This window comes from Tauraco erythrolophus, chromosome Z (assembly GCF_009769465.1).
Source record: "Tauraco erythrolophus isolate bTauEry1 chromosome Z, bTauEry1.pri, whole genome shotgun sequence".
Classification (NCBI taxonomy): Eukaryota; Metazoa; Chordata; class Aves; order Musophagiformes; family Musophagidae; genus Tauraco; species Tauraco erythrolophus.
The window spans coordinates 70,644,287-70,668,335 of NC_141496.1; the positions used below are offsets into that span (position 1 = coordinate 70,644,287).

The following is a 24,049-nucleotide window of genomic DNA, read 5'->3' on the forward strand; positions in this document are numbered from 1 at the left end:
CTGTTTCTGTTAATATCCTGTCCTTTATTTTTTTTTAAATTATAGATATGTAGAATCTGTAAGTGTAAGTGTAGTTAAGTGTAGAATGAGGATGCAATGAGGATGCTGACATCATTAGTATGTGCTTTGCTACGTACTAGGTGTTGCAGTGCTCTAAGAAATTACAGCTTTGCATAGTAAGTAATATTGCTTTTCTTGGAATAATACAGTTTGTGAGAGAAACTAACAAACGCCATTTTCCCTTCTCATCACTTTGTACCCTAGTGCTTCAAGACAAAAGCTTTGTGCTAGCATTGTGTAAATGGATACACTTTCAATTCATTGCTGCTTACCAGTATTTCTGATGTGGATAGATGGGTGTTATCTGTCTGGATTTACACCCAGATGTTAGGATGATTCCACATAAACTAAGGCAAGCTGGATCCTTGATGTTCTCACTTGTTTGTTATTGTAATTATGGCAAGTGAGTGAAAGCCTGTCTTTTATTACTGTTACTTGCTTAACAGTATCATCTCTGGGGGAAGAAAGTATCAAATGTTAAGATAAACACTAGTTATAGTGACAGGATTAGAAGAGTGTGGATTTTGTTACTGGAAAAGCAGGAGAGTATAGGACTGTATTTTGCATAGTTAAATGTGCCTTTATGTAATACATACAACTTTGTAGATAAACCCCTACATCTTAATGCTCGTGGATGCATGTTTATTCTCCCTGGGAAGTGTGAAACCTCTCTAAGTGCTATGGCTATTTTGGTCCTTGTTAACTTTGCCTGGAGAGGTAATTGTTGTGTATCTTGCAGCCCAATTTAATGGAAGTGAGAAATGGCAAGCATCTCCTTCTCCCTCAAATGACGAGCGCAGGCAGTTAAGAGCACCTGGAGGAGGCTTTAAACCCATCAAACACGGCAGTCCAGAATTTTGTGTGATCCTGGGAGAGAGAATAGATCCAACCATTCAACTGGAAAAGCAGATGTAAGTAAGCACTGTAATTGCTCTCTAGCTCTTTGTCTTCCCACTTACAGGAGCAGCAAGTGTCCCAGATCCTGCTGTCCAGCTTCAGCTCCTCAGTATCCCCCGTGTTAGTGCTTGCAGAAAACTGTTCTTCTTAATCCTGCAAAGTGTAAATAACTTCTGCGGTTGACAAAACAGAGTTAAACAGGAAACTCATCTCAGGAACAGTGAATGTTATCTTCCGAGTATGTGCAGTTATTCCAGTTTGAACCATGTTGATTACATTGCATTAGCGAAAACAGGTGTATACTATACCATACATATACAAATTGTACTTTAAAGCTGCACAAATTCCATATCTCTGTGGCTGAATAGCATGTTTCTAGTACCTTGGATGTGCCTTGCATCTGGTTGTAATACTGCTCCAGGGAGAGAGTGATGAGACCACTTACAAAGCTTTCAGAAAAGAGACTGTTATTTCTACTCTGGTGGTGTCAAACTTGAGGTTGATGTTTAGAAGCAGTTTTGTCAGCTCCAAACTCAAGTTCTGGAGGAATTCCCTGGAGTGAATGTCTGATATCCACAAGGGTGGCCTCTGTCCTGCTTCATTGTTACCCTTTGAACCATTTGAACAGACTAGCTTTTGTGATGGATTGACTCACTGTCCTGTATCATACCAAAGGTGCAGCCTCATAAAAGGGGCCAGAATACCCTGTTACACAAAGAAAGAAAAATCTTCTTGTGGACCTATTATTTACACAGTCATAATGATATTTGTGAGCACTGAGGAGTCCAATAGATTCTCATGGTAAAGTGAGCAAGCTGTGTCTTGAATCCCTGAAGGCAGTCGCACACCAGACACTGTCATTCTAAGTTAGATGCAGAATTTATTTTCACAGAAGAGGGAGAGCATAAGCATTATTTAGCATGGATGGGATTTTTATGAGAATACTTTGTTCCTGAATGGTAGCGATATTGGGAGGATTAGCAATCCTTTTGATCTTCAGTAGGAGAGAATCCTCTCTATCAATTGCATCTGAGAGAAGGTAGTTCCAGAAGTTTGTTCTCCTTGGACATTCTATTTTTACATGCAGAACTTGGAAACTTAAGCTTGAAACAGAGAATAACATCATCTGCATGGTGTCCTATTCCATCTAATCAAGCTCAGCCTTTGAACCATCCGCTCATTGACAGATTGTAGGCTTATCTGCAACAGAGGAAGTAGCAACCACTATTGTGAAATGACTCACTGACTCTGTTAGGTAAATAACTAAAAGTCTATAAATTTGACTATAAAATTTGGTCCTCAGGTTTGGGTAGTTCCAGCCCACCATACCCCCTAAAATACATTTGAAATACTTCAATAAGTTGAGCATCTGTTAATTAACTTTGACTCATATTGTTGTGTAGTTCTCCCTTTTGGCATAACTGCAGTTATATATAACTGCAACTGATAATAACAACTGAAAACTGCAGAGCTATTTTTGCTTCCTTTAGTTATTCAGGTGGTGAAATGAAATTAAATTCTTTTCAATTCTTTATTATGCAAGATCAAACCTGAAAAGAATGCACAATTAACAATAATGTGTCAGAAAATAGAAGACTTTACATTTGTTGTACCTTAGCTTATCCATAATCATTCAAAGTGCTCAAGGTTTAGTAGCATGAGACATCTCCACAGCACATGCCAAGGCATCCCATCTTTCTCTACAAAAATGGATTCTGTTATTGTAGAGAGGAGTGCAAGATCTAGAGGAAAGGAAGCATGCAAACTGACAAGCGGATTTCTAATAGGTAGGTTAAGAAGCTTCACAAACAGGCAGAAATACCAAGGTGTGATAATATATCCAGAAAACACTTCTAGTTCCCTGTGATTAAAGCATCTGTAACTATGAACTTAGTAACTCATGGACCCAGAGGAATTAAATGAATTTGTTTCATTTCATAGAATCATAGAATGGTTTGGGTTGGAAGGGACCTCAAAGATCATCTAGTTCCAACCCCCCTGCCGCGGGAATGGACACCCTCCACTACACCAGGTTTCTCAAAGCCTCATCCACCCTGGCCTTGAGCACTTCCAGGGATGGGGCATCTACAACTTCTCTGGGCAACCTGTTCCAGTACCTCACCACCCTCTGAAAAATTTCTTCCTTATATCCAATCTAAGTCTCCCCTCTTTCAGTTTAAAGCCATTGCCCCTTGTCCTGTCACTACATGCCCTTGTAAAAAGTCCCTCTCCAGCTTTCCTGTAGGCCCCCTTTAGGTACTGGAAAGCTGCTATAAGATCACCGCGGAGCCTTCTCTTCTCCAGGCTGAACAGTCCCAACTCTCTCAGCCTGACTTCATAGCAGAGGTGTTCCAGCTCTCTGATACATCTTCGTGGCCCTCCTCTGGATCCACTCCAGCAGCTCCATGTTCTTCTTTTGCTGGGGACTTTAGAGCTGAATGCAGTATTCCAAGTGGGGTCTCATGAGAGCAGAGTAGAGGGGCAGAATCACTTCCCTCGACCTGCTGGCCACACTTCTTTGGATGCAGCTCAGGATATGGTTGTCTTTCTGGGCTGGTAGCGCATATGACTGGAGTGTCAGAATAGAAGGGTACAGGCTTTTTAGGCAGGATAGACAAGGAAGAAGAGGAGGAGGAGTTGCCCTCTATGTCAAGGATCAGCTAGAGTGCATGGAGCTGCACCTGGGGACGAAGGAGGTCCCGACTGAGAGCTTATGGGTTAGGATTAAAGGCAGAGCAGGGACAGGGGATGTAGTAGTAGGGGTCTGCTACAGACCACCTGACCAGGAGGACTGGGTGGATGAGGCCTTCTACAGACAGATAGGAGCTGCCTCACATTCACGAGCCCTGGTCCTCATGGGGGACTTCAACCACCCTGATATCTGTTGGAAGGACAACACAGCAAGGCACAGGCAATCCAGGACGTTCCTGGAATGCATGGATGATAACTTCCTTCTCCAAGTGGTAGAGGAACCAATGAGGTGAGGTGCTACACTGGACCTTGTTCTCACTAACAGTGAAGGGCTGGTGGGGAACATGACACTCAAGGACAGCCTTAGCTGCAGCAATCATGAAATGGTAGAATTCAAGATACTTAGGGAAGCAAGGAGGGTGCATAGTAGGCTTACTACCCTGGATTTCAGGAGAGCAGACTTTGGCCTCTTCAAGGATCTCCTCGCTAGAGTACAATGAGATGAGGCCCTGGAGGGAAGAGTGGCCCAAGAAAGCTGGTTAATATTCAAGGATCACCTCCTCCAAGCTCAGGAGCGGTGCATCCCAACAAAGAGAAAGTCAGGTAGGAACACCAGGAGGCCCGCATGGATGAACAAAGGGCTCCTGGATCAACTTGGGCACAAAAAAAAAGCCTATAGGGGGTGGAAGCAAGGACAGGTAGCCTGGGAAGAATACAGAGAAATTGTCCAAGTAACCAGAGATCAGGTTAGGAAAGCCAAAGCCCTGATAGAGTTAAATCTGGCCAGGGACATCAAGGGCAACAAGAAAGGTTTCTATAGATATGTCAGTGATAAAAAGAGATCTAGGGAAAATGTAGGCCCTCTCCAGAAGAAAATGGGGGACCTGGCCACCCAGGATATGGAGAAGGCTGAGGTTCTCAACGACTTCTTTGCCTCAGTCTTCACTGGCAAGATCTCTAGCGGCATGGCCCAAGTCACGGAAGGCAAAAGCAGGGACTGGGAGAATGAAGAACCGCCCACTGTAGAGAAGATCAGGTTCGAGACCATCTAAAGAACCTGAAGGTGGACAAGTCCATGGGACCTGATGAGGTGCATCCACGTGTCCTGAGGGAACTGGCTAAGCCACTATCCATCATATTTCAGAAGTCGTGGCAATCTGGTGAAGTTCCCAATGACTGGAAAAGGGGAAAGATAGCCCCCATCTTTAAAAAGGGGAAAAAAGAAGACCCAGGGAACTACAGGCCAGTCAGCCTCACCTCTGTGCCTGGCAAGATCATGGAGCAGATCCTCCTGGCGACTATGCTAAGGCACACAGAAAACAGGGAGGTGATTGGTGACAGCCAACATGGCTTCACTAAGGGCAAATCCTGCCTGACTAATTTGGTGGCCTTCTATGATGAGGTTACAGCATTGATGGATAGGGGAAGAGCAACTGACATCATCTACCTGGACTTATCCAAAGCATTTGATACTGTCCCACATGACATCCTTATCTCTAAACTGGAAAGATGTGGTTTTGATGGATGGACCACTCAGTGGATAAGGAACTGGCTTGATGGTCATTCTCAAAGAGTTGTGGTCAACGGTTCAATGTCCAAGTGGAGGCCAGTGATGAGTGGTGTTCCTCAGGGGTCGATACTGGGACCAGTGCTATTTAACATCTTTGTTGGAGACATGGACAGTGGGATTGAGTGCACCCTCAACAAGTTTGCAGATGACACCAAGTTGTGTGGTGTTGTGGACGTGCTGGAGGGAAGGGATGTCATCCAAAGGGACCTTGACAGGCTGGAGAGGTGGGCCTGTGAGAACCTCATGAAGTTCAACAAGGCCAAGTGCAAGGTCCTGCACGTGGGTCGGGGCAATCCCATGCACAAGTAGAGGCTGGGCGGAGAATGGATTGACAGCAGCCCTGAGGAAAAGGACTTGGGAGTGCTGGTGGATGAGAAGCTCAACATGAGCCGGCAATGTGCACTAGCAGCCCAGAAAGCCAACCGTATCCTGGGCTGTATCAAAAGAAGTGTGGCCAGCAGGTCGAGGGAAGTGATTCTGCCCCTCTACTCAGCTCTCATGAGACCCCACCTGGAATACTGTGTTCAGCTCTGGAGTCCCCAACACAAGAAGGACATGGAGCTACTGGAAGGAGTCCAGAGGAGGGCCACGAAGATGATCAGAGGGCTGGAACACCTCTGCTATGAAGACAGGCTGAGAGAGTTGGGACTGTTCAGCCTGGAGAGGAGAAGGCTCCGCGGTGATCTTATAGCAGCTTTCCAGTACCTAAAGGGGGCCTACAGGAAAGCTGGAGAGGGACTTTTTACAAAGGTGTGTAGTGACAGGACAAGGGGCAATGGATTTAAACTGAAAGAGGGCGGATTTAGGTTAGATATAAGAAAGAAATTCTTTACATTGAGGGTGGTGAGGTACTGGAACAGGTTGCCCAGAGAAGTTGTGGGTGCCCCATCCCTGGAGGTGTTCAAGGCCAGGTTGGATGAGGCTTTGGGCAACCTGATGTAGTGGAGGATTTCCCTGCCCATGGCAGGGGGCTTGGAACTTGATGATCTTTGAGGTCCCTTCCAACCCTAACCATTCTATGAATCTGTGATTCTATGATTGCCAGCTCATGTTGAGCTTCTCATCCACCAGCACTCCCAAGTCCTTTTCCTCAGGGCTGCTCTCAATCCATTCTCCGCCCAGCCTGTCCTTGTGCTTGGGATTGGCCCGACCCACGTGCAGGACCTTGCACTTGGCCTTGTTGAACTTCATGAGGTTCTCACAGGCCCACCTGTCAAACCTGTTGAGGTCCCTCTGGGTGACATCCCTTCCCTCCAGTGTGTCCACAACACCACACAACTTGATGTAATCTGCAAGCTTGCAGAGGGTGCACTCGATCCCACTGTCCATGTCTCCAACAAAGATGTTAAATAGCACTGGTCCCAGTATCGACCCCTGAGGAACACCACTCATCACTGGCCTCCACCTGGACATTGAACTGTTGACCACAACTCTTTGAGAGCGACCATCCACCCAATTCCTTATCCACCATGTGGTCCATCCATCAAAACCATGTCTTTCGAGTTTAGCGACAAGGATGTCGTGTGGGACAGTATCAAATGCTTTGGATAAGTTCAGGTAGACGATGTCAGTTGCTCTTCCTCTATCCATCAATGCTGTAACCTCATCATAGAAGGCCACCAAATTAGTCAGGCAGGACTTGCCCTTAGAAGAAAGCGTGTTCTGCTGTTTCCATTCTCTTACTGAAAGTGAATCCCTCCCAGGCTTAAATACCAGATCTGGTGATCTCCTCTTTTGCTCTGACCAAGTCAGAAACAGAGTAGTGTTTTGCATTATATGAGCTGTAAAGCTGATTATACTTACTGTATGCAGATGTCCTGTCTTCAGTGGAGCTGTGGCCACTTAGTGGCCGAAACCTAACTATTGAGGAAGTAAGGAACATCAGGAAGAACATTCTATAAACCACAATCAGGATGCTTTCAATCCTGGGCGGCGATCAAAGTGTGTAATAATGTTTGTATTTTTCTTTCAGGTTTGCACTGTGTGCCTGTGTTTTCCAGAATGTCTTAGAAGACATGCATGTCTTCAGGTTTTTATGTCCCATGCTTTTGCATTGATATCTTTCACAAGTTGCCATTTCACTGGTTTGTGGTCACATCATTGACATTTCAGTCTTTGTCCTTTCTGAACAAATACCTATATGTTGATGTTTGAAAAATAGACACACCTAGAGCAAACAGGCCCAATACACTCGAAACAGCAAATTGGTCAGGAACTTGAAGCTGCTTATAGCACTATGTTTATCTCTGTAGCTAGCTGGAACAGGAGCAATCTGAGTGTCCCATTTAGATGACCATATGATTCACAAGCAATTACACTTCTGAATACTGCTGTTTACTCTCAGCTGTAGCCAAAACAGCTTCCAGGTGTCACTTCTGATTCAGATGTTCTTCCATCAGCAGTTGTCTTCATGTTTAGCTGGTTTTCTTCCAACTGTTTTAAAAGCAGGTTTTGCTTCCTGGAACCAGTGTTGGATTCTTTTTACATGAACCTCTCTGCCAACTGGCGAACACTAGATCTGAAAAATATGTATCCTGGGTTTGGCTGGGATAGAGTTTTGTCAGGCAACTGGGAGGGGACACCTCTAGGGCAGCTGACCCAAAGTAACCAGGGGGATATTCAATATCATATGATGTCATGCTCAGTGTCTATATTGAGGGAGCTGCCTTGGAAGGGAGGGCAGCTGTGATGAGCAATTGTATTACTCGTTTTGTATTGTTTTTTTATTAGTAATATTGTTATTATCCCTTCTCTCTCTTTGTGCTGTACTTTTAAACTGTTCTTATCGCAAACCATGAGCTTTACCTTTTTTTTCCCCATTCTCCTGCCCATCCCACTGAGGCTCAGGGAAGGAGTGATGCGCAGCCGCCTGGTAGCTTAGCTGCCGACTGGGCTAAACCACAACAATATGAAGTACATCCCTCTGAACACCAGAGTCCAAGGTATCTCCCTGGTTTTGTCTAGGTCATATTTTATTTTGGTTTTATTTGGCCCTTTGGGGATAAAAGAAAGAAAAACTACTTATAGCTAATTTCAATAATTTTTAGATTCTCCCAAATCCATTTTCTGATTTACACTTAGTGTTAATGCTCTTCCCTTACATTCAGAAGACAACTTCTGATAAGAGGGCTGGAGCACCTTTCCTATGAGGACAGGCTGAAAGAGTTGGGGCTGTTCAGCCTGGAGAAGAGGAGGCTCCGGGGTGACCTTATAGTGGTCTTCCAGTACCTCAAGGGGGCCTACAAGAAAGATGGGGAGAGGCTGTTCAGGAGGGCCAGTTGTGATAGGACAAGGGGTAATGGTTTTAAAATAGAGGGAGGTAGATTCAGGTTGGATATTAGGAAAAAATTTTTTACCATGAGAGTTGTAGAACACTGGAACAGGTTGCCCAGAGAGGTGGTGGATGCTCCATCCCTGGAGATGTTCAATGCCAGGTTGGACGGGGCCCTGAGCAACCTGATCTAGTTGGAGATATCCCTGTTCCTTGCAGGGGGGTTGGACTAGATGACCTTTGAAGGTCCCTTCCAGCCCTAACCATTCTATGATTCTAACTTGGTCTTTAAGTTGCTTGTTGAGAAATACCCTTCAACAGTAAATATCTAATGGGGGATAGGGAGAACACTACCTGAAAACATTCGCATCTGTGCCTCAGGGTTTTTTTGTGAAGTGATGGAGCTGTCAGGGCCTCTCTTACAAATCTGTCTTGAACATACAATAGTATAACCCTCTTTTTAGCTTTCTCTAATGCAGACTTTGGCTGTAACCAGGCACAATGAATTTTTAATTTGAGCACCAGCTTTTCTTTAGCACATTCATTAGATTTGACAATGGAGCATACCTCAGCACAAGGTAGTTAAGAATATTACTTCTGACAAAGGGATCTCTCTGGTCTTTATTCACTTACCTTTTAGTTGGAACATCTCCCTTAGAGTATGTTCAGCAGAGAAATAAAATTAGAGCAAATGGAAGAACACCTTTTTGCACAAGGCCAGTGACAGTTCCTGGTGTTAACAGAGAGTGAGCACTGCTGATGTATGCGTTATCCTGCTTAGGCAGGCATGATAGTGTCTCATCGTGCTTCAAAGTGCACCTGGCAATTGCAGGAAGCGAGAGATCTTCCTCAAGAGATGTGATTGATGCAGTGGAGGGCCAGGCACATTACATTGCTCTGGAAATCTGGGGGAAGGGTCAAAGCACTTACTACTGGACTGATTTTACTTTCTGATACAGAGCAGCATGTGTTGAGGAGGTTTTTTGTTTGCAGTGATCAGTTTAGTGAACTACTTACTCACCTCCTCTGCCCATTTCCTTTCTTCCCTGAATTGATCACATCCACTCCACAGATCCAGCAGAGGTTTACTTAAAGCACTCTGAGTTGTCACAGCTGTGTTTACAACAAATGTCTTTATTGTAGACCTTCACATGTTATCACTTTTCTCCTTTCTCAAAGATTTATTTTGACAAATCTTTTCCACTATTAACTATTCATATTCTTCAGATGTGATTTTCTTTTTGCTTGCTTTTATTTCTTTTCTTTTTGTTCTTTTGTTTGTTTGTTGAAATACTGCTATCACAGATATGAAACAGAGTAAATGTGTATTTTGTGGATCTACTTCTCACAAGATAGGGATTATGATGTGTTGCTCTGAGTGGGAATTTCTTACATAAATATGTACACAAATTCTGTTGCATGCTCTCCTGATCTAAGGTTTTTCCTTCAGCCAACAGGAGCTACAGGCCTCTACAAGTTGTAAAGTTAACTTCAGATAATGCAAGCAATGTGCTTTTTATCCATAATATGGTAGATCTTAAAGATATCTGTGTGATATTAACCATTCATCATATCTTAAAAAAACAACATAGTGAAAGGAGTATGAGTTGGGGTATGTGTGTCTGTTAATCTCTCTGCTTTTTCCTAGATGGTATCATGGAGCAATCAGTCGAACGGATGCAGAAAACCTGTTACGTTTGTGTAAAGAGTGTAGCTACCTTGTAAGAAATAGTCAAACAAGCAAGCATGACTATTCTCTTTCACTGAAGTAAGTACTTGTCAGTAAAACGTAATAAATGTAATTTGTAACCCATAACTTCTCTGGTGCAAGAAGAGAAAATGATCTAGTCTGCTGCACTGGTTCCACTCAGAAGGGCACTGAGAGTTTGAGATTGTCAGTCTGCATGATGTATAGTGACAGTCAATTAATTATGTCCTTGCAATTTAGGGATTTTAAGAGATTTTTGGTGCTCATTTAAATAAATAAACTTAGATTTTTTTTTCTAATTCTGATTTGAAATGCTCCTGCTGCTTCTGCTTCAGGGTGAATAAGCAACTGTATTATTTGGGGATTTTATTCTTTTTTTCTTCATACATGGAATGAAGGCTTATTGTAGTTTACTAGAGCTGTACTGTATTTGTACAATTCTTGAAAGTGAAAAGCCCAGGATCAAGGATGAAATATCTGCAGAATTAGAAAATGAGCATTGCTCCAGTGTCAGTGGTGCTTTGAACTTGCCTCACTTACCTTAGGCTGATCAGAGTACGTTACAAATATTGACTTCGACATATCTTAGAACAGAATCATAGAAAATTTGGGTTAGAAGGGACCTTCAGAGATCATCTAGACCAACCTTCCTGCCACGAGCAGGAACATAAGCTCACTTGCACTTCTAGCAGAGGAAAGCTTCCAGGTTTTCCATGCAGGAGAACAAGAAGCCCCTTGACTTTGGTATAGGCTGTACAAATGCAAACAGAATTTTGTTTCCTTCTTTGGTATAGGCTGTACAAATGCAAACATATTTCCTTCTTACAGGGTAGGGTCTGACAGGCCTACTTGCCTTTTTCACTAATATTACTCCTGATAGTTTGACTTTTACATGTTTTCTTCATAGGTCTGTTCTGGAGACACATTTTAATGCTGGGATGATGGGTAATGCTTGATGGTGACAATGTAATGCTTTCATAGACAGCACCAAACCTGGTCTAAACCTGGTCCTTTCTGCATTCTTAGGATCGTTAGAAATAAAGGGCCACATCTGCTCTACTCTGGTTTAGTCTGATGATCTAAACAGTAAATTTCACATTGGTTTTATATCCCCACTTTGGTTGAGTGGAAGTGCATCCATCAACCTAGTTTTAAGATTCTATTCTCTAATTAAAGTTTACAATTTATTAGGCGGATAAAAGCAAGCAAACAGCGCTGGGTGCGCCGGGAGTCTCCGCTCCACCAAGACGCACACCATGTAGTTCCTATTTCTGGTTTATATTTCTTTTACTAATACATATTCTCAATTATTTCCAAGAAAAAGGTGGTCTTATTACAATAGGCTCGGAGAAGTCATCTCCATAGTCTCCACCCCTAACCCCCCCAGCTGTGCGTGCGCAGTGTCTCCTGGTGGTCATGAGTAGGGGTCTCAGGGATGAAGGCTGTATGTCTTCCTCGTGATGACTTTTTCACCTCCCCAGAAAATTAGCCAAGTCATCATGACTCTGCTCTGCGAAGTCATCAGGATCGTCCTTGTTCTCCGTCTTGGCTCCTGCTTATCTTACACAAAAGTTATGCAAGTTACAGATACATGACTTAAGCAAGCTAACTTAAAAGTGGTTAAGCGAGATTAGAGATTAAGCGCATACAGGCCCCTAGGCCCCTCTTGTCTAACAGCTTGCAACTGGCAGTAAAGCAAAAGAAGAAGAAAGAGAAAAAGAAAAAAAACCCAAAATGTTAGATGGCTTTTGCAAAAAGCGAGAACTATATACATACCATTCTGCTTTCTCTAGGGCTACAGTTATACAAGAGCAAACAGAATGGTTAAAGGTTACATATACAAAAAGGTCGTATTTCACTATGCGACCCTAACATTGTTTTATATTGATATGTATCAGGTGAACCCATTTCGCAATTAGGGCCCTTGGTTAGTAGCATCATGAGGCATTTTGCAGGTTTACGTTTTTGCATTTCACAGAGATCTTAAATGAAGATAATCACTTATCTTGGATAAACACACCCGTTGTCCCATATTGACACGAATCAAATGAACATATTTCACAGCGGTATTGAGTTTTATCTGTTTCGGGATTGCAGCTTCATAACGAGACGGGCCTCGGTCAAGGGGTGGTGAGCAATTACACCATACATCACTCGTTTGCATATGTTTATCCTTGTACATATCTGTGTATATATATATATTGGTAGCGGTAGTAGTAAATTGTTCTTGTCTCAACCCTCGGGTCTCTTTTCTTTTTTCCTCTTTGATTCTCTCCCTCATCCATGAGGTGTGGGAGGGTGAGAGGGGACTGTGTAGGGTACAGTTGCTGGAGCAGCCGAATGCACCACAGTGGGTGCTCCTCTGTCCCTGTTCGGGTGCCAAAAAAGACTGATGTGGGTTAGGCCAATCCGGCAACTAAACCCCACGCAGCTCTCCCACTCCAGTAAAGTGGAGAGGAGAAAAATATAATAAAAGAGCTGAGGGTCGAGACAGGAACAGAGGAGCACCCACTGACCATGGTCCCGGGCAAAAGAGGCTGTGTTCTTAAAGCAAAACAGTTTATTAACAGCTACCTACGAAGAGAAAAGCAAACAAAAACGGTTACTTGAGAGGATAACAAGAAAACAAGGCCAGATCTTAAAAACAACACCACTCCCCCCCTTTACCTTTTCTTCCCGGCTCTACCTCCTCCCCCCAGCGGCGCAGGGGGGCAGGGAATGGGGGAGTGCAGGTCAGTTCATTCCAAGTTGTTACTGCCGCTTCTCTTAAAGGAGACGGAGTCCTTACACCATTGTCCCTTGCTCCAGTGGATCCCCTACTCACGGCGAAAGCGTGAATCCTACCTGCTAGGAGGTAAATCCTTACCCCATCGGATTGCCCCGAGTGCGGGCTTTACCAGTCCTGGACTTTTAAGGAGCTGTAGCCACTCACTCTGGCGTGGGTCATCATACAGACTTTAAATGCGCTCTGGCATGGGTCGTCATATCGACCTGAAATGCGCCTCCGTACAGGCTTAGATGCGTAAATGCAAAATGCGTAAATGCGCCTCGACCTGTGCCCATGATTCACAATTTTCTCAGGCTCAGGCATCTCCTTTAACAAAGCATCTCCCCATCGGCGGGGGTCATCCCACGGACTCTAGATGCGTACCGTACTCTGGCTCTGGCATGTCTTCTAGACGTGGGTCCTTCACGGGCTGCGAGTGGGTCTCTGCTTGCTCCACTGAGGACTGGTTGCAAAGGGGCTGCTGGCAAGGGGGACTCAACTGTGGCATATGTTCTGTTCCATCTTCATTGACCTGGATGATCTGTGTGGCCGTTTCTCTCAGATCTCAGTCTTTTCTGGGTGAACTCGGCCCGGTGGGCACCCCGGGAGCGGGGCTCTCCCCGAGTTCCCCAAGCGGCTCCACCGCTGCTATCCTCAACGGGGCGGGCACTGGCGGGGCGCCCCTCCCTTCTCCTCGCTCCTGGGCAAAGGCACACCTTTCCGGTTCCTTTGTTCCGACGTAAATAGGGCAATTCACAGAGGCACCGATTGGCTCAAGCCCCAAGGGGGCATGGGAGTCCGGTCTGATGGGCAGCTTCTACCACCCGGACCTTCCCCCCGCAACTTCAAACCATGACAACACTATAAATACACATGGTACTTATGGGGAATACTTGTTAGTAAAGCTGTGGCACAAAATTAAGTCTGACTAGCCATGTGTAATTTACTCTTGTTATAAACGTGGAACATTGCCAGTGGTTTCATTAACCTACAATAACTTCATCAGGTTATGGTTCTTGAGCCCCAGCTGTGTATTTGGTAAATACTGCAGTGGAAAAAGTAATCAGCTCCTCTCTGTGAGTAGTTCCTGAATGTCCATGCTGGTTGGACTCTGCTTCTTGCTTCTGCTGAAACTTGTCTTAGGTCCTTGCCCTGTATCCTACTCTGAGGTGGACTGTACAATGTCTCTGCTTAGCACACACTGTATGGCCTGTGTTTGCATGGAATGACATCTCAGGAAGCACTCAGTGACACTAATGTTAGAGAGTGCAAGCATATGCTAATATGCAACTCCTGTCTTTGAAGCTGCCTGTAGTTCTAAATGTTTCTTGCCATGATTTAACCCAATTCATTGCTATGCAAATTAAAGCTGATCATATGAGGTTGCAGGGAATACAGGCAATAGCATGAAGCCTCAGATTTCGTGATTCTATTCCAAATCAGCTTAACATGCTGAGTTTATGTGATGGGGTTTGGTAGCACAGGAGGGGTTATGGAAATGGCCCCTGTAAGTAGCTGTGAAAAAAAAAAGCTTCCCTGGCTCCAGAACCAGTAAGACCAGCCTCTGGCCAGGTGAGACCCTCCCCATCCCATCAGGCCAGGGCTGAGCCCATCAGCACCTCTGGGAATGCCCTATTTAAGATGGGGACAAAGGAGTCTGAACAGAGGCTGGACCTACACTGAAGAGAGAGGGGAGGTGGGGGGCTGGTCCCCGACCTCCCAGGCAGGCAGCTGCCCACACTGGACCACCGCTACCTGACTGGAAATGGCTACAGTGGCACAGCGTGGAGAGCTCCAATGTGTCCCGCTCCTGGGGCAGCCTCTGGGAAGACATCATCTTGCTGTGACTGCTGAGATTCATCAAGAGGACTAAGACCTGAGAGAAATGGCCACACAGACACCAAGGACAGAGGAGATGGAGCAGGAGGATGTGTGCCAGAGCTGAGATTCCCCTGCAGCCCATGGTGAGATGGCAGCAGCCCCCCTGCTGCCCGTGGAGATTAAAAGTGGAGCAGAGATCCACCTGCAGCTCTTGGAGAACCCCATGCTGGAGCAGAAACGCCTGTGCCTGAAGGAAGTCATAGAGAATGGTCTCCATGAGCTGCTGGAGGCTGACGACAAGGCGGAGAGGCATCTGAAGCCCATGGAGAACCCCATGCCAGAGCAGGTGGCAGCTCCCTAAGAAGCCGTGACTTTTTGGGGAAGAAGCCCATGCTGGAACAATCTGATAGGTAAGGATTGCATCCTGTGGGAAGGTCTCACATTGGGGAAGTCTGTGGACTGTCCCATGAGGAGGGGATCCACTGGAGCAGGAGAAAAGAGTGTAAGGAGTTCTCCTCCTTTAAGAAAGGAGTGGCAGAAACAACACGTGATGAACTGACCTGCAAACCCCCCCATTCCCTGTCCTCTTGCACTGCTGGAGGAGGAGGTAGAGTTGGGAAGAAGGGAGGGGTGGGGGAAGGTGTTTTTGAGGTCTGGCTTCTGTTTCTTGTTAATCTCTCTGAATGAGCTGTTAACAAATTAAATTGATTTTGTCCCCAAGGTGAGTCCATTTTGCCCGGGACCACAGTCAGTGGGTGCTCCCTCTGTTCTTGTCGCGACCCTCAGTCCTTCTGTTACATTTTTCTCCTCTCCATCTCACTGAGGAGAAGTGAGCGAGTGACCACGTGGTGGCTTAACTGCTGGCTAGGCTAAACCACGACATCTCTACACCTTACTATTTATTCTGCCTTCATGTCAGTGCATTTTCTTTATCTTGAAAATTAAGGGGTGTCCTGATTGCCAGCCCCATGGCAGTATGTTTTGCGGGAAGAACTGGGACTTTTATTGCTAGCTGTAACTGTAGCTCTGTCTCCCAGAATGGATGAGTGAATCTCAATTTGTCTTGCTGCTAGGTCCATAGGCATAATAGATACCTATCACAGCCAGTAAAGACCCTTGTGTCTCTTAGGCCACTCTCTAAGTCTTCCCCAGCAGGCTTTACATATTTGGACATTTCCCTTATGCCTTCATCTCAGAATTTAATCCCACCCCTTCAGTGGATTGATTCAAAAACCCACAGCATGACTTAACACAGGCAGGCTGTGACTGAGCTCTGACCTTGTGACTTGAAATGCCAGAATAACCTCAGCTATGCTTCAAGGCTGCCTGTTATGTCATGGGACCCTAAAGGTCTCTAGATCAAGTGCTTTGCAGCCTGATCCACTCCAAATTACAGCAGGCCCAAGCATACCTCTCCTCAGGCTTTCCACAGCATTTAGCCAGAGGCCACTGTGTGCCACACCGCATATCTTAAGTGGTCTGGAGAGGTGTAAGAGAGCAGGAGCTTTTACTCTCTGTCAGAACTGAAGGGCTTAGCTATTTTCAGTTCCCCCTCTACTTGAAGCCTGTCTTTCCCTTCCACCTGCATGCTTGATGCTTTCTGTCAGTGTCAGGATATGTGCTGGTGCAACAGAAACTAGAGGTGTTGTGTTCCACGTGAGCTGTTGCACAGTGCTGTGAAAGCCCTATAGAGCAAGGTTGTCCTATAACCCTTTGCCTGGGACATATTTGTTTGGGTTCTGTTTGATTTTCATTAAAGCACATAGCTCCTTCTGTTGACTTGTTGGAACCAAAGGGAACGGGCTGGGGTTTGCGACCACTGCTGCTCTTTTATGTCCTTGAGCTGATGTTTCTATTCACATGTGATTCACAAGAGCACGTCTGTCATGTTAAGATGCATTATTGTGTCGATAGGGACAGAATGGGGGGCTACCTCAAGCCTTTCTCAATTTGACCAGTCTGCCCCTTTCCCAAAAAAGCACAGGCAGTGACAACGGCACAAATCCTTTATATCCTCTATGTCAATAATTGAAGTTTCCGGAAACTTAATTTATATATACAAGTTTTTACATATACTCGTGACAGAATACAGATTCAAAGATAGTCGGTGATAGAGACTGACTGTGAAAACAGATTTGATTTGGAATAATATAAAACCAGAACTGATTAGTGATAATATCAACTAGCTAGCAAGGTGTTAGTAAGTACATGTGCCTAACACAGAGCTCTTACCCAATAGGCGTCCCTGTGGGGGGGAGAAGAGAGGTCCAGCACATGGACTGATCCCAGACTTTTCGATGGGAGGCTTCTCCCTAACATCCTCCTTCTCTTTCACCATTTTACGCTGTTTTTATGCTATTTCTTTACTTTCAGGTGGAGCTTGAGTGACTTTAGTCATACATACCTTTGTTAGGATTGGTGTAAATTTTTCTCGCTTCGATTTAAAGGCATAGGCTAGAAGAAATTCAGGGCACTTGCTCAGTGAGAGGTGGTCACAGCCTGGAGGCAGGCAGCTTTTGAGGTGGAGGTGTGTTTTGGTATTATAATGACATTATAATGAGCAAAGTTCAACTAAGGGACAAGATTTTACCATTATTGCTGCGATCCATCTTACTTGATGGCAATTAGACGGTTATCTTCACTAGATGTTCTTTGCCCCTGATAACAGGGATGAGCCGTGGTACCTCTGTACAACTCCCCACTTCAAGGACATTGCTCATTCCTGTCCTAGTTTTAGCTGGGACAGAGTTTTTTTAACAGCCAGAACTGCTCCGTGTTTTGGTTTTACTCAGAGGCTCACTCTGAGAAGAATGTTGATAGCAAGCTGATGTTTGTGGTTGGACGTGAGACTCCAAGGACTTTTCAGTGTGCCGGAGTGCAGAAACACGGCAGGATAAGGGGAGAGCATAGCTGGGACAAGGGAGACATGATTCCCCTTGTGATTTGTGGTGGAACTTAAGATTGAGGGCCAAACTGGCCAATTAGTATTCCATATCATGCAGCGTCATGCCCAGTATAAAAGTGAGGATCAGCCGGGAAGAAGGGCTTTTGCGCTTTGGCTCTTTTGCACTTTTGCTCTTTTGCGCTTGCTGCGCTGTTGCTCTGCTGTTTTTCTTTCTTTTGTCTCTCTCTCTCTCTCTCTCTCTCTCTCTCTCCTCTCTCTCTCTCTCTCTCTCTCTGCGCCTCTCTATTTCGGGGCCTCGCGTTCGTCCGGGATTGCAGCTTCGGGACGAGACGGGCTTCGCATACGAGGGGGTGGTGAGCATCTATCCTGTGTATTAAATCATCTGTATTAAATCATTCTTATCTCAACCCACGGGTTTCCCGTTTATCCTTTAATTCTCTCCCTCGTTCCTGGGGGTGGGGGAGGGGGAGTGACCGGCTGTGTGTGTGGGGGGGTAGTTTTCAACCTAACCCACGACAATTCCATCCAACCAGCAGGCTGTGTCCGTCCTGGGAGCAGCAACCGTGTCTCACCTCAAAGCTGCTCTAATATTGCAGCCTTTGAGCTGAACTTTGCAAAGCCATATTTCTCCATTTTCCCCAATTTCAGTTATTTTCCCACAACGTCCTTGGCTGCTTTACTTCCTAGAAGCAGGAGAGAGGAGAACAAAGGCTTCCTAGTGTTACCAGCAAAACTGTTAGCAGCCGGGAAGAAAAATCATCTACACAAAGTAGATAAACAGGCACTCCTTTATTCTAGTGCTGGGGGACATGGGGGATAGCTCTGTCCAACTGTGTCCGTCTTAGCATCAAAATCCATAGGTTTTTATACACTTATTTTGTTGAGTCATTGTTAATATAACAGAGTTCTTTTATATAAAATTGCATATTATTCTCGCTCTTAATTTTGACCTTTAAAGTGATTGGTTTTACTAGCTATATAACCTTACCAATATTCTATGACAATCATTGGTTATTCTACTTAATTTTACTAATTAGAATCCTTGATATTCAAATTAAGATGGGAAGGGGCAAGGGGATTTCCAAGCAGCATAACTGGTATCCATGACAGTTTCCTTAACTTCTTAAAACAAAACATAGAAACATGCAGTAGCTGGGTGATGAGGTACCCATGGTTCCTTGGTTTAAAATAATACATAGAAAGATCCAGTAATTTCCTAGTGACGTCTCTATAGTTACTCATTAAACTTAACAGTCCTAACTTGTACATTTACTTTTCAGTTTTCTAACTTTTCTACTTGATTAAATCTTGATTGTCAAAGTTTTGTAACACTAGGAACATCTGAAATAAAAAGATTTAGTGGTTCTCAACTGTAACGTGTCTCTGTTTCCCCACCTCTGTCAGATTTCCTCATGACTTTCTGCTTTTCTTCCAATGTTGTTCCTAAGAACATTCCTCCTTCTTGTTAGGTAGAGGAATTGCCACGGTAGAGCACCAAGTCCTTTAATAGCTGTGTGGTCTCATGGCAAACTGAATGGGACTTTAGCGCATGTATGTGTGTTGGTTGTGTGAAAACCAGCTCCCCCAAAAAAGAATGTTGTCAAACTTGTAAAAGCAAGTGGAGTTGTCTTGAGCTACAACCCTCCACATGAGAGGCTAGAAGACTCTTTGATGGAGAGGAGAGAAGGAAGTTCTGCCTCACAGCTGGGCACAGTAAACCAAGTAAAACCTATTGGTGTAAGGCTGACCAACCAAACTGAAGAGGTTCATGTTACAACAGGAGAACTAGGATTTGCAAAAAGTGGAGGGTAACTCAGATTCACAAATCCCCTCGGTGTGGACAAAGGTGAGATAACGCTCAAAGTCCAAAACCAAACATCAACTTTGGGGAATTTCTACAGAACAAACACTTGAAACATGTCAGCCTTCCTGCAGTTGTATCTATCCAAGCCATTTGGCTTTACAGAGAATCAAGGTAAGCCTTACGGAGAGAAAGAGAGATGGGGGGGGCGGGGAGAGAGAGAGAGAGCATCAGTCTTGGATCCAGCATCAAACCTACCAACAGGGGAAGAGAATGCACATTTGGTGCGGCAGAGGTTGCCCCTATTTATTGGCTTCTGTTCCTGTAGTTCTGGAACTTTCCCTTATCCTTGTTCCAGGAATGGTTGAGACAAGGGAAGAGACACTAGGCCCCTCCCCATAACTCGGTCCTCTCTCAGGACAGTGCTCATAGCCCAGACACTTGAGGCTTGTCCCTTACAGTCCTAAAGTGATTATTGAACTTGTTCGTGGTTACCTAATCAAGTGTGATGTCTTGCTGTTGCTTTATTTAAGTGTAATAAATGCCAGGAGAGATTACTTCACTGTTTAGACACATCAGTTAAAAGTTACGACTGGTTGCTGAAGCCTTAATGAAATACTTCCAAATAACTGCAGTCACCTTTCACTTAATAATAAACGTGATCTGAAAAGCACTCTGGCTGGCTGTAGCCTCCTCCCTCTCTTCAGGCTGGGCATCATGGCTGTAGGGTTTTTTTATTTTTTTCCGTGGGTTTAGCTGGTGCAAGTGCGGCAGGCCTGGGAAGCTGTTTCTTAACAGCGACTGTGTCGCTTTAGCAGTGTTTTGTGCAGCATATGAGCTTTTCAGAGCAATTCATGAGCAGACGACATGGTAGGCTCACTGGCGGGTAAACTCTAGTGAGTGCAAGCCCCCTGTTTGGTGCTTTTTTGGGAAGGTGGGGTCTGCCCTCTCCCCCTGCTCCCAATAACTGGTAAAGCCTGCTGTTGCTATTGTATCCTTGGACTGATGCTTTTCCGTCTTTACCATCATAATATGCAGGCAGGCAAACGGGAGAGGTTCAGAAACCAGAAGTGGCACAGGTATGTTGTATGAGCAGGAGGATGAAGGCAGAGAGTTAATGACCTCCCTGGGATCAAGCAGTGAATCAGCAACAGGAACAAAAGAAATATGTTTTTATGGACAATCGGTGATCTATGAAATATGAAAAGATAGTTGCTCTCCAGTAGACTCTTACAGCAAATGGGATAGTTGACAGATATATCTCAACTTGTGACAGGGATAGGTAAGGGACAGGCAGAGTATCTGTATACCCACATGTGTGAATACATGAAATAAAGGAGCACACATATTGAATTCTCTGAAAGGGAGAAAGTTTCCTCTTATCTCTATTCTTTCAGGGTTGTAGGTATTTGGCTCACTCACACTCTCCCCCTTCTGGTAACTGTGTTGTGATCAGGGCTCCCAGTCTCTGCCTGCCATTGAAATGCCTAGTTGTAAGCTCCTTATATTAGGACTGTTCCTTACTCACAAGCAGGCTGGTGAAAGAAGTGGAAGTAGATGTGCAGCGGGGAGAGCCATCTCTCACTTGTAACTATGTTTAGGTGTTTAGCTCACAAGATGCCTTCCTAGTTGTCCTGAGTTTGACTGGGGAAACTTGGAAGTTTTTCACAGGAAAACTTGGAAGGCACCCCCCCTCAGATTAGTCAGGGGACTGTTTGATTCCATATGACATCACACCTGCAGAATATATATTGGGGGAGCTAGCCGAGGGAGGGGCTTTTTCGTATCTTCGCTGATCTCCAGTGGGCTGGGCTCCATGTTCCACGTGATGAGCATTTGTACCGCTCATTTTGTATTGCTCTTTTGTTAGTATTATTGTTGTTATTATTCTTTTTTCAGTTTTTTGGACTGTCCTATGAAACCATCCTTATCTGAACTCACGAGTTTTACTCTTTTTCTTCTGATTTTCTCCTCCCATCCCGCTGAGGGGGAGGAGTGATCAATATAGGAGGAGGAGTGATAGATATAATACTAATAGATACAAACAAATGATGCGTAGTGCAATTGTTCACCACCCAGTGACCAAGGCCTTTCTCATCCCAGCAAACAATCCTGAAACAGATGAGTCCCAACACCTCAATAGAGTGCATGGTCAGCAAGTTTGCTGATGACACTAAACTGGGAGGAGTGGCTGACAAACCTGAGGGCTGTGCTGCCATTCAGAGAGACCTGGACAGGCTGGAGAGTTGGGTGGGGAGAAATTTAATGAAATACAACAAGGGCAAGTGTAGAGTCTTGCATTTGGGTAAGAACAACCCCATGTACCAGTACAAGTTGGGGACTGAACCGTTGGGGAACAGCACAGGGGAAAGGGACCTGGGGGTCCTGGTGGACAGCAGGATGACCATGAGCCAGCAATGTGCCCTTGTGGCCAAGAAAGCCAATGGCATCCTGGGGTGTATTAGAAGGGGTGTGGTTAGTAGGTCGAGAGAGGTTCTCCTACCCCTCTACTCTGCCCCGGTGAGGCTGCATCTGGAATATTGTGTCCAGTTCTGGGCCCCTCAGTTCAAGAAGGACAAGGAACTGCTTGAGAGAGTCCAGCGCAGGGCCACAATGATTAAGGGTGTGGAGCATCTCCCTTCTGAGGAAAGGCTGAGGAAGCTGGGTCTCTTTAGCTTGGAGAAGAGGAGACTGAGGGGGGACATCATTAATGTTTACAAATATCTAAAGGGTGACTGTCATGAGGATGGAGCCAGGCTCTTCTCACTGGCATCCAATGATAGGACAAGGGGAAATGGATATAAGCTGGAACATAGGAGGTTCCGCTTAAACATGAGGAAGAACTTCTTCGCAGTAAGGGTAACAGAACACTGGAACAGGCTGCCCAGAGAGGTTGTGAAGTCTCCTTCTCTGGAGATGTTCCAAACCCACCTGGACGCGTTCTTATGTGATCTAATCTAGGTGGTCCTGCTCCGGCAGGTGGATTGGACTAGATGTCCAATTTGAGGTCCCTTCCAATCCCTAACATTCTGTGATTCTGTGATCCTTACTACCTTCAAAGCAGCAGATGGGAATTGGTTTTAGAGAATGGAGCCCAAGCTCAGTAGAGTGGTCTTTACACTTGTTGGATGCTGTTGCAAATAGACACTGCGAGCTCTTGCTAGTATGGGAAGAGATATTGTTTATTGTACCATGGAGACAGTGGCTGTCAGATATAGAATGACAGTGTTGTATACTCTGTGCTTGAAAAAAGGGAGCTGAGACAGGAAAGGCAGTGAGTAGGTCAGCCTCTCCTCTGAATGTCTCCAATAAAGGATTTTTCAAAGTAATCACTCATCTGGGGGGAAAAAAAAGGGTTTTTCTTTTTCAGAGGAGATTTTATTTTATTTCTTTGTTGCTATAGGTTGGCTTGAAACATGATAGGTTTTGTTGAAAGTGACAGTGTATGATATAAAATAAAATTTTGAAATGGAAGGACATTTCAGAATGGAAAAACAAAAGCCCACAACATGCGTATCCTATGTTGCTAGAATGTTTTTTTTCTGATGTTACTGCAAAGTTGTTGATTTTCCCTTGTCCAAATGACATTTCATCAAAATTAATGTAGAAAATCTGTTCTGACAAAACAGCACTTTATTCGGCAAAAACAATGTTTGGAAGCCTGGCTTATTTTTCTGGTTATGAACATGAATGATGTTTCAAAGTCATTAACATTTTCTGGAAAAAAATACTGAGTATAATACCTTATTAATATTTCTTGAACGTTCTTGTATCACGCTTAAGGCATAAGATCAAAAAAGAAGCACAGTCGGATGACCTGTCTGCACAATTCCTTTCCCATCCTCACTGGGTTTTGAAAAATGAAGGAAAATTTGTGGGAAAACTGTAATTCAAAGGTACTTGATTTTATGGTTGTGTTGCAAAATAGTTTAAACAAAATGTGAGGATTAGTCATACATCAGGTATTGTGTCTGTGTAAGCATTTGTGCTTGAGAGTTCCAAAACATTTCGTTGCAGGGATTAGCAGTATCTAGGGTTTCCTAGATACTGAACTAGGAATTCTGCTGTTCAGTATTTGAAACTCATAGAAACGGTTGCACCAAGGAAAGGAAGGAGTGAATATTGTCTGTGGTGGCACTGTTTTGTCACTGTTTTCCCACAGTTGAACAAAAACTTGGATTTTTGTTTTATTTTTTGTTTTATTTTGAATTATTGCAACATTTGAGAAACCATAGTGACATTCAGAATTCTCATAGTAACAACATCACATGACTTAGGTCAGGTCCCAGCATCTTCTCTTGCAAAATGTGCATGTTTTATCTATTCAAGGCATTGGCTTTCATCAGTGTCCACATATGTGAATTTGGGATTTCCATTTAGGTTTGAAATTTTTGCTTTTGAAATTTTGCTCTTCGAAAACCTTGGGCCAGGCAGGTTCTAATAGCTATTACTGTGGAAAAAGCTGGGAAATATGTATTCGAAAGGAGAACTAGTCACTGTGAGGCACATATTCTGCTTGTGCTTATTTGGGTAGACTCCAACAGTGCTTAGAAATGTA

The 24,049-nt window shown here is 44.5% G+C and overlaps 1 protein-coding gene across 2 annotated transcripts in view; it reads left to right on the forward strand.

Annotated features, from left to right (window-relative positions):
* The window catches only part of SHB (SH2 domain containing adaptor protein B), an 85,662-nt gene that overhangs the window by 53,093 nt on the left and 8,520 nt on the right, over positions 1–24,049 (forward strand). For both annotated transcript variants that reach the window (XM_086629636.1, XM_086629635.1), the window contains exons 4-5: positions 800–971; positions 10,138–10,257. In XM_086629636.1, the coding sequence (XP_086485762.1) occupies positions 800–971; positions 10,138–10,257 (292 nt within the window). The remainder of the gene's footprint in view (positions 1–799; positions 972–10,137; positions 10,258–24,049) is intronic.